Source organism: Carya illinoinensis, chromosome 8 (genome assembly GCF_018687715.1).
Source record: "Carya illinoinensis cultivar Pawnee chromosome 8, C.illinoinensisPawnee_v1, whole genome shotgun sequence".
In the NCBI taxonomy this organism is placed as follows: domain Eukaryota; kingdom Viridiplantae; phylum Streptophyta; class Magnoliopsida; order Fagales; family Juglandaceae; genus Carya; species Carya illinoinensis.
In genome coordinates this window covers 3,263,409-3,276,353 of record NC_056759.1, presented here as the reverse complement: position 1 = coordinate 3,276,353, position 12,945 = coordinate 3,263,409, and the positions used below count along the sequence as shown (strand labels likewise).

Here is a 12,945-nt window from a genome sequence, read left to right as displayed (position 1 = left end):
CATGAGAGAGAGAGAGAGAGAGAGAGAGAGAGAGAGAGAGAGAGAGAGAGAGAGAGAGAATCGCAAGTTTTATTAGACGAAGGCTGTTCAGGTAACTGCATACAACTATGAACTGGACTATGACATATGATGGGTAATAAAAACCTAGCTGCGACTTTCTCCTCCCAACAAAAGAGTGAAAATTAGGAACTTCTTTCATATTGAGACATGAAAACCCATATATAGTGACACCAAACATCCCCACCCTTTATTAAAGAGGACTGACTCGAACTTGGGTCTCATGATCTCATGTTACTTCTGATTAGATGCTCATAGGGCTTTGTGGGTCATTGAGAGCCGCAATGGCTGTTTCTATCTTTATCTTCAACTGATCTTTCTCCTCTTCCTCTGCCTGCACAACAAACAGAACCGAGAGTTTCTGAAATCAGATCTCCTACCTTCTCTACTGTTAAATGATGTAAAGAAAAAGCATTACTAAATAACTTCCCCTAATGATCTATCTATGTGCCTTCAGCAATGTACAAATTATGAGAATATATATATATATATATATAAATGAGTGAAAGTATTAGAATGCCAATCTCCTCTCTTTTCTTCCTCTTTTTTTATTTTTTTTTATTTATTTATCCTAGTTCATTCAATTCATATTCTCTTTCTGGTGATGCTTTCATTTTATAGAACAAAAATATTTATGAGTTTCAATCTGAGTTTTAAGATTTAGAGTATAAAAAGACAGAAATACGAAGTAAAAAACGTTTCATATTGTTTGAGCAAATTCACAAGTGAGAACAAAATTATTATTATTATTATTTTATGCATGTCTATCCTCTTTTTATAATTACTTTGAATATCGGAGTTTTGACAGAAATTTTAAGAAATCTCAGCTTATTCGGAAGAATATTCCCAATTCAACCAAATAGAGGAGTACTGGAGATTGGATTTTGCAATCAATGGTGGATATATAGCTGTGGATCCGCTAGTCATGACCCTCAAGCTAGCTAGCCAGTTGAATCAATGGAGATTTAGATAAATTATACTGGAAATTTCTGTATGATCATGAAGAAACAATAATCTATATATTGTGATATCTGTTTAAGTAAATTGGAGCTTTCAAAGATAAATCGGATAGCAACTAGTTAGCTAGATGCTGATTGCTGACCAAAATTGTTAACATGAATTGCCCATGATGCATGCACCGACACTACTTTTTTCAAACATTTGACCATCTAAATCGTTTGTTTGTGTCGAAGAGTATTTTTTGTTCTTGGTAGGGTCGATTGTCGAAGAAGAACTATTTTATCTGAATTGGACCCCACTTGAAAATATTTTGGACATAGCCTTAACAGTTTAAACGACCTCAACAAAAAATTAAAATTCAAAGAAATTAATTGGCAAAACATCTATCACATCGATCCTTTTGAGAATGACAAAACAATGAATTCATATCATTTTATAACTCATAGATTCCAAAAGCTATAGATCAAACCGCGTGGGAATTTAATACACACACACACATATATATACACGTTTGCATAATATAATTAATGCCGACCAATAATATTTATTGCATTCCTTAAATAATGCAAAATGGCAAATTGGCATTCTCTTCGAAAAGTCTCATGAGTCATAAGGGAAGCGTGCGTTTCTGGCTTGCTTAATTATTGATCAGATTCACCATCGAGTGGAATATTGCAAAAATGGTATCTAAAATTTACAAGTGACATTTTAACAAGTATAGATTTTAGAATACCCATGTCATTTAAAACACATGTAAATAATAATTATCAAAGAACCCAAAAAAAATTTATCACTCCTCATTTGAGAAATGCGAAGAAAAAATTATCAATAACGAGCACACTATAAATTAGGTCGCCTTGCAAGGGGACCGGCCAAGCTACGGCTAAGGGTTGGTGCTCACAAGCCACCCTATAAGGGTGGCAAGACCCGGCATAAGCCACCTCTTAGAGAAAGTACTGTATTTCTCACTTATAAAGGAGGACATCAGGTGATTATTTTAATTTTTTTTCTAATTACTTTCTTTTAAAATAATAAAAATTTTATGTACAGTCACTTTTAAGTATTCATTGAGTATTTCACTAATGTGATTGGCTGCGTCACTTTTTTTAATATAAAATAATTATTTTGACCAATCACATTAGTGAAACACACAAAAATATGTAAATGTGATTGTATGTAATATAACTCTTAAGCTACATAAACGCTATAGTAATCATGTGGCTATTTACATGTTTAAAAGAAAACTTATGTCACCTATCAAATTTAAATTAGATCATGTGATGTGGCATGCATGCATGGCCGGATATAATTTATCATTATATATATGGCAAAGCTCCCGTTAAGCCATGAGACAAATTAAATATGAACCGAAGGGTTTTATTAAAAAATCTCACTACCAAAAAGACTAATTAACTAATAAAATCCAAAACCGAATGTAAATATTTTTTAAAAAAACCTATAAAAAAACCATGGAATATATATGAAATGAACCGGTCCAAGAAAGAATGGTGCATGGATGGTACCGGGACAAGTTATAGTACATGATGACGTGCATGATAGCATCGAGCATATAATTTATATATATATATATGTACGCTAGCTACTTATGCAAGCAGTAGTCACAATAAAGATGACAAACTATATATATATATATATATATGTACGCTAGCTACTCATGCAAGTAGTAGTCACAATAAAGATCACAAACATATCATGCAGTAACGATTGCTTTCAAAGAAGGGAACAAATTCAATCAATATGTCGTCCAATTACAAACAACAACAACCATTGACACACACAGCCACAAAAATCCCCTTTTTCTTTTTTACTTAATTTGTTTTTCATGAGATTTGAATTTAAGACTGCATGCCCACTCTCATTAACTTTTTCACAAATTACAGCAAGCCAAGCATATAATATATATATATAACTATATATGTCCTTTGTCTCGAAAGGGGAAAAAAATGTGTAATGATTCTGCATAGCTGTCAAAAGCCCTCTGTAAAGATTAGGAAAAAGAATCTATCTTTTCAATGAGTGGTACGGCGTCTTAATACAGCTTGCAAAAACCCTAATTAGAATTTAGAACTTGTTGAGGAAAAAAAAAAAAGAAGAAGAATAAAGAAAGCAGTTAAAGAAATTAAGAAGGCAGGCAAAAGATTCATTTATGTTCAAAGTGGAAATCTGATGATGGGGTAGGTACTCAGGCTTTCCTCACTTTTGCTCATGATCATCTACTGGTTATATTCGAAGACTCTGGACTCTGGATTACACCACTCATCATTCCCATCAAACTCACATTATTGCCGATCCACTTTAATTAAAGTTGAACTATCAATATTCATCCCTACGTACAAGATGCCCCCACAATTCCAGCTGTTTCTCTTCCTTTTCTCCCTCTCTCATTCAATTTTTAACCATAATATTAATTAGTCGATCCCCAAGGTGTATATATATCCAAACCGACCATACATGAGTTTATCAAGAAAAATTCGAAAGACAATCAAACCCAAATTCAACCCTAGCCATTGGTTGCATCCTAATTGATCTTTTACAGCATTTAACATGTTATAAGCCATACATGCATACATATATAAATAGGATCATATTCATGTCACGCGCGCGTATGATGGTTCTTAGCAACTGATCATCAGCCCGGAGTGAACGTTAATGTGCTTAGAAATTAATTGTGAAAAGTGGGATTTTGATAGAAGATCAGTGTTAAAAAAGCAAAAAAAAAAAAAAAAAGGCAAGGAAAAGGAGGAGGACTGACCTCAACGAAGACGGTTTTCACAAGCCTCCCAGAAAAAGCGGTGATGTTGGTCGTAATGATTTTAAGCTTCAAAGATTCGAAGACCTCGCAGAGTTTCACCATTGTGTCTGTTCTTTTACTGCATGTTAAACTCACCACCACAGTTTTGTCCCCCATGTCAGTCACCCTAAGCTGCCATCAATTATTTCAACTATATTATTAATGTCAATACCAAAACCATATAATTAGAAAATCCAATGTTGAAAATTATATTTAAATCGTATTTGTCGTTATCTGTGTATGAATAAGAGACAGACAGACAGATAGAGAGATAGAAGCTCACTTCAAGGACTTCAATAGGGGAAGTTCTTGATACCCCAGAATCATAAAATTGATCAGTTCTCTTTTTCTTTGATCTCAACAAGATGGGTAGCTCTTGCTCGAAGTCATAACCCAGATTTTTCTTCGATTTCACGGATTCAAGTTCCATTATCTCGGCTTGGATTCTTCTTTCTTGTTCCTGGAGCTCTTGGATGTATTTAATAGCATCTTTGATTATTGAAGCCTTATCCATCTAAACGTAAACAAAAAGATGTTGGAAGTTTGGAACAAACTAACACATAAAAAAAGGGAATCCCAGATTAAAATAAAGAAGATGAAGGAAATAAGCCAGCCTAGCTATATATAATTCAACGGCCGAAAGTGATGAACATCATGATTCATCACTAACTACTGTTTGAATTATATATTCCTGGTGAGCAACGTACGGTTAGTTCAGATTACTGCATCACACCTTGCTGATGTTGGGGACCACTGCTCTAAGTGCAAACAGCCTATCATTCAGCTTCTTCCTCCTGTTCCTCTCCGAGACAATGTTCTTCGAGGCCGCCGACGATGCTGCCCCGTCCGGCGAGCTCGAATCATAGTACCCAGAAAACGCCTCGTCCAATCCCCAACTGCCATGATGAGCCCCCCAGAGTTTTTTTTATAAAGAAAAAAAGAAAACCATAAAAATTTGAAGAATCGGTGTGAGAGAAATATATATATATATACACACCTATCAAACTCTTCACTTTGGTAGAACATGCTGGTTTCCCAATAATTTTTGTACTGTTTGTAATCCTCGCCGATGTTGTCCATGGCTAAATCTATACTCTTTGTCGTTGTGGGGGCAAGGCAACAGACAAAAAGCTAAATTGGGAAACTAATATACTACGATCCGTCACGGAGATTTTGTGTTAACTGTGAAGAGTAGAGGGGGGAGGGGACCGGGAGGAGAATTTCCATTTTCACAAGGGGCTGGCCTTTTAAATATGAACGACCGTAAAGTAGAGATGGGATTTTAAGAGGAGAAATATTTTTAAATAAAATATATATAATTATTTTAAAATAAATAAATAAATATTAAATTTATATAAAATAATAATAATTTTTTTAATAATAAATTTTATTCTTATACAAAATCATTACATGACTCATGCTTCACGATCATATATAATGGTGGAAGGGACAATGTTCTGTGTTGCAGCTGATTGTGCTTCCTAGAAAGATCCTCCTCATTGCCGTCCGATGAGAATGTCAGATCTGGTCTATGATGCCGCGTATGTAAGGACATGTACATTGACCAAGGAAGCAGCTATATATATTCACGTTCTATTTTGGCGCGTGTCTTTTACGCTCCTATCAAATTGGTATTGGTTGTTAGGTTAGATTGTTAGAGGGCTGGTATCGCTCTGTTGTGCGTTGCAATATTGCACGGATATAGGGGAGCGTCACACTGGCTCTCCCTCTAGTCTCTTCTCCCCCCGGCTTCGGCTAACCAGTCTATATTTGCCACGGACGCTAGGAGGTGCTTGGATCGGACGTTGGATTTTTGTTATTTGTAATAAATTTATGATTTTTTTCAAAAATTCTTAAAAATTGATTTCATTGAATTTTTCTGAAGTGTTGGGATCCATTGGAAGTATCCGTAGATTAAAAAGTTTTCTTTTTCCTATAAATGTTGAAATTGTTTGAAAAGTGGCCGGTGAGACCAATTGAAAGTGTGTTTTAGGAATAATATTTATGAGTTTGTGAAAGTTATTTTATTTTATTTTATGAAAACCAAGTTAATATATATATGTTTTTAAATAAGTAATTTAACTATAAAAATTTTACAAAAATAAATTCATAAAATTTGATGTGGTACGTTAGATTGTAAAATTATTTTTTTTTTATAAATTATATCTAACGTATTATATAAAATTATATCAGCTTATGTGTTTACTTTTGTAAGATCTCTTTATAGTTCTAACAGTTCTCGTGTTTTTATAATTAACATTTTTTTAATATAAAGATGTTTGGATTAATAGTTAAACAAAATCGAGAAATTTATGGATTCTAAACATGATATAAGATTCTTAATTATTGGTTAATTAGGAAAGTATGATTTTGTTTTATATCCCATGAAAAAATAATTGAAGTGTTTTACTAGCAAATGAATAGATTATAGTGAATAAATAAGCCAAATTAAATAATAATAAAAAAAAAAGCATAATAAAACAGAATGAATAGTATAAAGGCACATTAAATGTCAAGTTTCACACGTATATATATGTAAGTTCTTCATAATTCGGTGGAATTGAGTTTTAGAAATATTTTAAGGAAATTTAATTGCAATCAACAAATATAAATAATAAATCCATTAATTGTGGCTTGAGTATTTTCTTGGATTGTTAGAAATGACATCAACCTAAATCTAATAATAGTATGTGGCACTGGACACGTGGCGCAGTAACTCTATCGTTGATTTAGAAATCTTAAGTAGGCATTCATGCAAAACATATTAACATAGCATGATCATTAAAACACTCTTAAAAATAACTCTTTACAAAAATATTTTATTTTTTAAAAATATAATAACTCAATTATACTTATTTTTTTAAAAAGTAAAAACTTCGTTTACCTATTATTGTTGAAAAAAAAATTCTATTTACAAATCGGTAAGAAAGATATACGGTCACCCTCCTTACTGCTGTTGACTTGACATGATAAGATTTATAAGAAAGTTTAAGAATAAAATCCCTTGCAAATCAAATCTTTTTATATAAAAAATGATGAAGATGTATATTTCACACATACTTAAAAAATAGAATAATTCGTTATAATTATGAGAATATAAATTACCGCTATCTTAAAAGGTTAAGCAGATAGAATATATAGATTTATTTATATTATATTCTTAACACTTATATTACATATGGGTTAAATTATTTCTTAATGAGTGGGCTCAACCCAATATATGAAATATTTATTAAATAAGTGAATAATAGAGTTATAATTTAAACTTAAAATCTGTAATTTAATATCGTGTAAAATTATTACTTAATTAAAAATTATAAACAAATTAAATTATTCAAATTATATTTTCAATTAACAGCATTTAATGGATTCTCATCTAGTAAAGGTAGGTAGCAACGGAGCAATGAGCATCAAAATTCCAATTGAATGCATTTTCAAAATACAACCGTCCAATGGAAACGTTGTCATTTCCAGGATGTCAGCAGTTGCTATCTGCTGACGTCCTAAACCGATGAGTCAGCAACGTGCAGATCAAGCCAGTTCGAGCTTTATTATTTATCTTGATACTACATATTATATTTATTTTATTTTATTCATCATAAATTAATTAAAATTTTTTATTAGTTAATTATACATTATATATATATAATAAAAAGTTATATATGACATATGATGTAAGAATAATGAGTAAATTTTCTTTTTTTTAGTTTTATATTTTAAAGAGTAATAAGAAGTATACAAGTATTATATAATTATTTAAAAAAATATATAATTTATTATTAAAAATATAATTTTTTTATATAAATATTATATTTATTAAGTTTTTTCAAAATAATTATATCTATACACTCAGCAACAACCGTCATCTCTCTATTTCAAATGCGGCTCGACTTTTGGTCTACCCGTCCACACGAAACAAGAGATTGCCACGCGGCGAGAAACGCCGCCCGACTCCTACACTCGGAGTGATCATCTTTAATTTGCTGAATTCCTTGGTTTTTACGTTTTGGTTGGAAGACTCGGGACTCCTACACTTTCCGGGTCTTCTTCTTTTTCCCTATCATTTTTGGTCAGACTAAATTAATGTAATCACACAACTAGCACGCATTAGAGGAAAATTGCTAAACAACTTCTCAACGACGTTAATACAATTTGAAATTTGCATATCGTAAAACTACGTAACATCACTCTAAATAAAATGTATTTATTTTTCTTTTGTTGAAGGTATAACCAGCAGATTGAAGTTTTATTTTTTATTTTTTAAATTATTAATTATATAATTTCATGACTGTTGATGAGAATATATTCAATCATTTATGTCCTTCTTTATGTAATTGAGGCGCATTTCAGTCAGTACGTAGGCGCTCAAACTACGACCGATCGAGCGTTCATTCAAGGTTGTTTCGACCTAATTATAATTAATCCAAGATTAAACTAGTATTAAAGAAACCGTGTTTTGGGTCATGCGTTGTGGTCGTGTGTTGCGTATATATCATGGTAAACATGCATGAATGCATATATATCATGTAGTACTCAAAAGTAGATCAGATGAGCAGTGTTCATCAATAATTTAATTAAACGGTACTGGTGTGCACTAATAATTTGTTAATCCATTGTTGCTGCTGCTTTTTGACTTTAAATCGTGAACAACACGTACACAAACGAAGACCGTATATACATAGTTCTTGAAAAACATGCATGCATGACGGCGGGATAACGGCCTTAATCTCGGACGCTGGCCATACGTTGATCTGCTTCTTTTTGACCAATTTCTTGAACAAATTAAACGAAGTCGATTTCTAGAAACACCCTGGCCGGAATTAAACGACAACGATTCTTACCAAACTACGTACGTACCAATCGAGGCCATGATGTGCGAATGCATTAATCTCTCCATATTTATATGGTTTTTGTGTCCGATCTGATATTTTGTTAAGTTTCAAATTCATTATGTATGAAAGAAATGAATGATGATGAGAAATTAATTAGGTGTAATATATAGTCAACATCAAGTTTCAGACTGATATATATATATATATATATTTTTTTTTTTTATAACCAGACTGATATATATATATATATATTTGTTGAAAATGAGGTTTGTAATTATTTTCGAAGTTATATATATACAAAGTTAATATTATTGACTAATTATTTTGGAGTATGTCTATAAGTACTACTTGACATTTATTTTAATAAAACGACTTTATAATTAATTAATCTCATAGCAAACCTATGAATTAACATCATGTGACACTAAAATCTGAAAACTGTTGATTTACTTCTGATGTTTTGCTCGCTCGTTAGCTGATCATCTTTTTGATTTATTTGCGACCAATTAATTTCAGTAAAATAATTATTTTCAGTTAAAATTAATTATAAATAATCTTTTAATTGTAATAAATTAATTATAAAAATTCAATTTTCTTATCGCCAGCTAGGTTCAAGGCACTGGATGATTCTCGATCTAATTCAACAAAATGAGAGCAAATTAATGCAAACCTGCATGGGAAACTTGGGTTTGAATATAAGGTACGGAAGAGGTTGTGGTTGGTGCGCATTTGATGTCCCGAAAGCTGTAATGGTATTAATAATGGTTTTATTAAAATTATTTTTAAAATCTGATAAAAAATACATATTTTTCATAAATTCAAAACCTCTCTAATCATATCTCTACGTTGAATTAGTCAAAATAATAATATAATATTATTTTTTTAATAATAATATTATTTTTTATATTTTATAATTACACTAATCATATGTTAATTAATATAATTTTTGTCTCTCAACTTTGAAGCTTACAAAATCAAGTACTTAAGAGTAATCTATAATACAAAACAAACTTACAAAACCAATTAGTACAATACCAACTCTCCATAGAATATAATATAATAGCATTCAATAGCATATCCAGTATATTTCTGTCCTAATATAATGAAATGTGAAGTAACAAAAAAAACCCTCTCCTCTACTTGCTGCAATGATCCAAAATTAGATAAAAAAATTTCCAAAGCATCCCATTCTTAGAAACTATCCAAAGTAACCCAAAGTCCAACCATCACTACAGTCCATTAATACTAAGTTACACAGGTTTAGAAGCAGCCCAAAGCAGTAACATTGCGGCATATCAAAGAGAAGTGATCAAGTTAAAACACTTCATTGGTCAACAAAGCAACAACCGTCCTTACCAAATCAACACTTAATATAGCCAACTTAAACAAATCAGATCTTAATATATCCATGAGAAAAAATCACACATAAGTATAGTCATACACAAAACTAGCACAAAATTTGAACTCAATCTGGAAGAATCTAAAATCAGCCCACAAAAATTTGAAATCAAAACATCTCTCAAATTAAATCCAACCCACCATCCATAAAAGTATTTACAAACTTAACAAATAACTTACTCCACAAACTTAATAAAAAGTTACAACCAGCCCATAAGATGATAAAATTTAACTTTTCCAGCCCACAAAAAGTTAACCTTTCCAGCATGCTATTGTTGAAGATCGAGTCACAATTTCAAAATAATATCATCCATTTCAAATATAAAATCAGATCTCATAGTTGTTGCCCAGCCACATGTTTATCCTAAACGTGTGGCTAAGCGGCCACCAAAAGTTAGAAATCTAAAATCAATACTAACAGTTACACACCTCCATGAAGTGTAGATGAGGATTTATTAAATGTACCTTCGGAATTATTCAAAGAGGCCTCATAAATTTTCCTTAGAATATTAAGGAAGTAGTCTTGCTGCACGATGTTCATGCTAGCAAGATCCCTACTCATCATTTCCGTCTCAAACTTTTTCTTCTCGAGTTCCAGTTGTGCACCTCTATTGCAATCTACTTTCATCATCCATGCTCTCCTTTCTACCATGTACAACTGTCTATCATCGGTTATTCCAACTAATACCATGTTGAACTCAGCATCACGTGAATCCCGAGACTTCCGCTTCTTCAAGTTTTCTTTCTTAGCTGTTTTGCCCAGAGGCCTCTCAATAAGAACCTTCACATTCTCCTACACAGCGTCGTTGGTAACTTCACTTGGTTGCACATCGGCTGGACGTTTATTGTGTGGTCTTCTCTTCGTATATGCTCAAAATTATGAACCAAGTATTTTATGTGTATATGCTCAAAATTAATTATGATAAGCTGTTGGTCCTAAAAAAATCTAATAAGTTTTTTTACTAGAAACAATCATCTACAACAAAGTAAGAGAAAGACAAATAGTGCCAGTTCAATAATTTATGACTATTAAGACAAGAAACCTGCCACAATAGAGTGTAGTTTGGTTGGATTTGGATAATCATGAAATGATTTTAGATGCATAAATTCAAGACCATCTTATTGAAACAATATACAGAGAAAAGGGTTAGTCAATCAATTATAAGATCTGATTGAAACATTGTGTAGAGGTATAATTCAACCAACAATTCTTCACATCCTTAGTTCTTCAAAATTTGGGAACAAGCTTCTAATTCAAGATAACATAATTGATATTCCATTTTTAATCCTTTGCAATTAGCTATTGACTAATAATGATGCATTGACAATTTCACAGTCAAAATGAAGTTGCAAAATCTTCATGATGGGTTTCCTTTCTCTAAGCATCGCACTTGGGTTTTCAATTTCTCTTCTAATTTTCTCTGATCCATCAACAAAAACTATAAAGAACTCAAAAACTTAAAATTTGTAAAGGGTGAAACCGTAGTCATAGCCTGCAATTATTATGATCCCACATTTTTCTTTTCCTTTTCTTTTTCCTTTCTGCTGAAAGAAAATTTTCACTTCCATCATTAACTCAGTAAACTATAAACGAAACACACAAATATTCAAATTTCAAACGAAGTCAACCCATTGTAGCTCTCAATTTGGGTGCTCAGAAAAATGCAAGAATATAGCATTTGGCCTACAAAAGCCAATTCCAATAAACAAAACGTATAACTCTAAAATCAAAGAAACACTAAATTGTATTTTTCTTCTCTTTCATTTGTTTTTTCACCCAACCAAACAAAAGGGTTGCATTACCTAAAAACCAAAATAAACCCAAAAATTGAAGAAAAAAATAAAAACTAAGAAACACTAATCACCAGCATATCCAACAAAAGAAAAACCTAGAATCGACTATCACAATCAAATTTGAAAGAACTTAGGATCTCTTGATCAAGCCCAAACTCAATTAACAAAAAGGAAAAGAAAACCTCAAGGATGGTGGAAATCGGGAAAATACAAAAAGAAGGTACTTGAAGATTTTCTTGAGTTCAAGCGCAATTTATATGGGGAATGGTAAGTTTATGAGGTTGGGTTTAGTGAAACTTAAATAAAAATGTAGAGAAGGGAAGAGATCAGGGACTGTTGGGCTCTAGAGGAAAGAGAGAAATAGAAAGGGAAGAGAAAAAACGGAGAGAAAAAAATTAAAAGTGAGAAAGGTAACGCCAAACGGATTCACGGGTTGTTGGGAGGGAAGAAAGAGAGAGGAAGAGAAATGGAATCTGGGAGAAAGGGAACAAATTCATGGACGAAAAGAGACAAACCATTTGGAAGAAGTGATTTTGTAATAAAATAATAGAAATAACAATAAATAATTAGTCTTTAAATATAGAGAAAGACTTTTTATATATTATAACTCAAAAGAATAATGACAGGGTTACTATCTTATTACTATTCATTTACTACTTTTTTTATATTTGATTTTTTTTTATTTTTTTATTTTACTTAATGATTAAAGAAGTGACTATTAATAAATTTATATATTTTTTTAATGATTAAAAATATTAAAAAAATACTTAAAAAATAATAATAATAAAAAATTGAAATGAACTTAATTAGTATTAGATAGGTGAGGTGACAGGGAAGTACTACCAATAACTCAAAATCGGTTACAAAATTTAATGCAGTAATTTACTAATTTTAAGTGAAATGATAGTGGTAGGCTAACAATTCGTTTACAATTTATAAATAATTTTAAATATAATAATATTTTTTATTATATTTAATACATCAAATCAGAAGTAAAATTCAAAATAAAATTTAAAATAATAATATTTTATTACGTAATTGTATACAAGTTGTTAATTAGTAGAAAGTTTATCATTTTTTTAAGTGAAAGGA

The 12,945-nt window shown here is 31.3% G+C and overlaps 1 protein-coding gene across 1 annotated transcript; it reads right to left on the bottom strand.

The window, feature by feature from the left end:
• Positions 1-51: 51 nt before the first annotated feature.
• Positions 52-5,122, bottom strand: LOC122317977 (transcription factor bHLH35-like). The gene is made up of 5 exons (XM_043135075.1): positions 4,827-5,122; positions 4,563-4,725; positions 4,113-4,343; positions 3,791-3,961; positions 52-391 (listed from the first exon to the last, which is right to left on the bottom strand). The coding sequence occupies exons 1-5, from the start codon at positions 4,907-4,909 to the stop codon at positions 302-304; spliced, it is 738 nt and encodes a 245-aa protein (XP_042991009.1). The 5' UTR covers positions 4,910-5,122; the 3' UTR covers positions 52-301.
• Positions 5,123-12,945: the final 7,823 nt, after the last annotated feature.

What these genes read in the sequence shown, in the direction of transcription:
- LOC122317977 (XM_043135075.1), bottom strand. Translation starts at nt 4,909, where the DNA reads ATGGACAACATCGGCGAGGATTACAAACAGTACAAAAATTATTGGGAA. An exon ending in CCCCTATTGAAGTCCTTGAA is followed by an intron (nt 3,962 to 4,112) that starts GTGAGCTTCTAT and finishes AATTGATGGCAG; the next exon opens with CTTAGGGTGACTGACATGGG. An exon ending in TGAAAACCGTCTTCGTTGAG is followed by an intron (nt 392 to 3,790) that starts GTCAGTCCTCCT and finishes TTTGTTGTGCAG; the next exon opens with GCAGAGGAAGAGGAGAAAGA.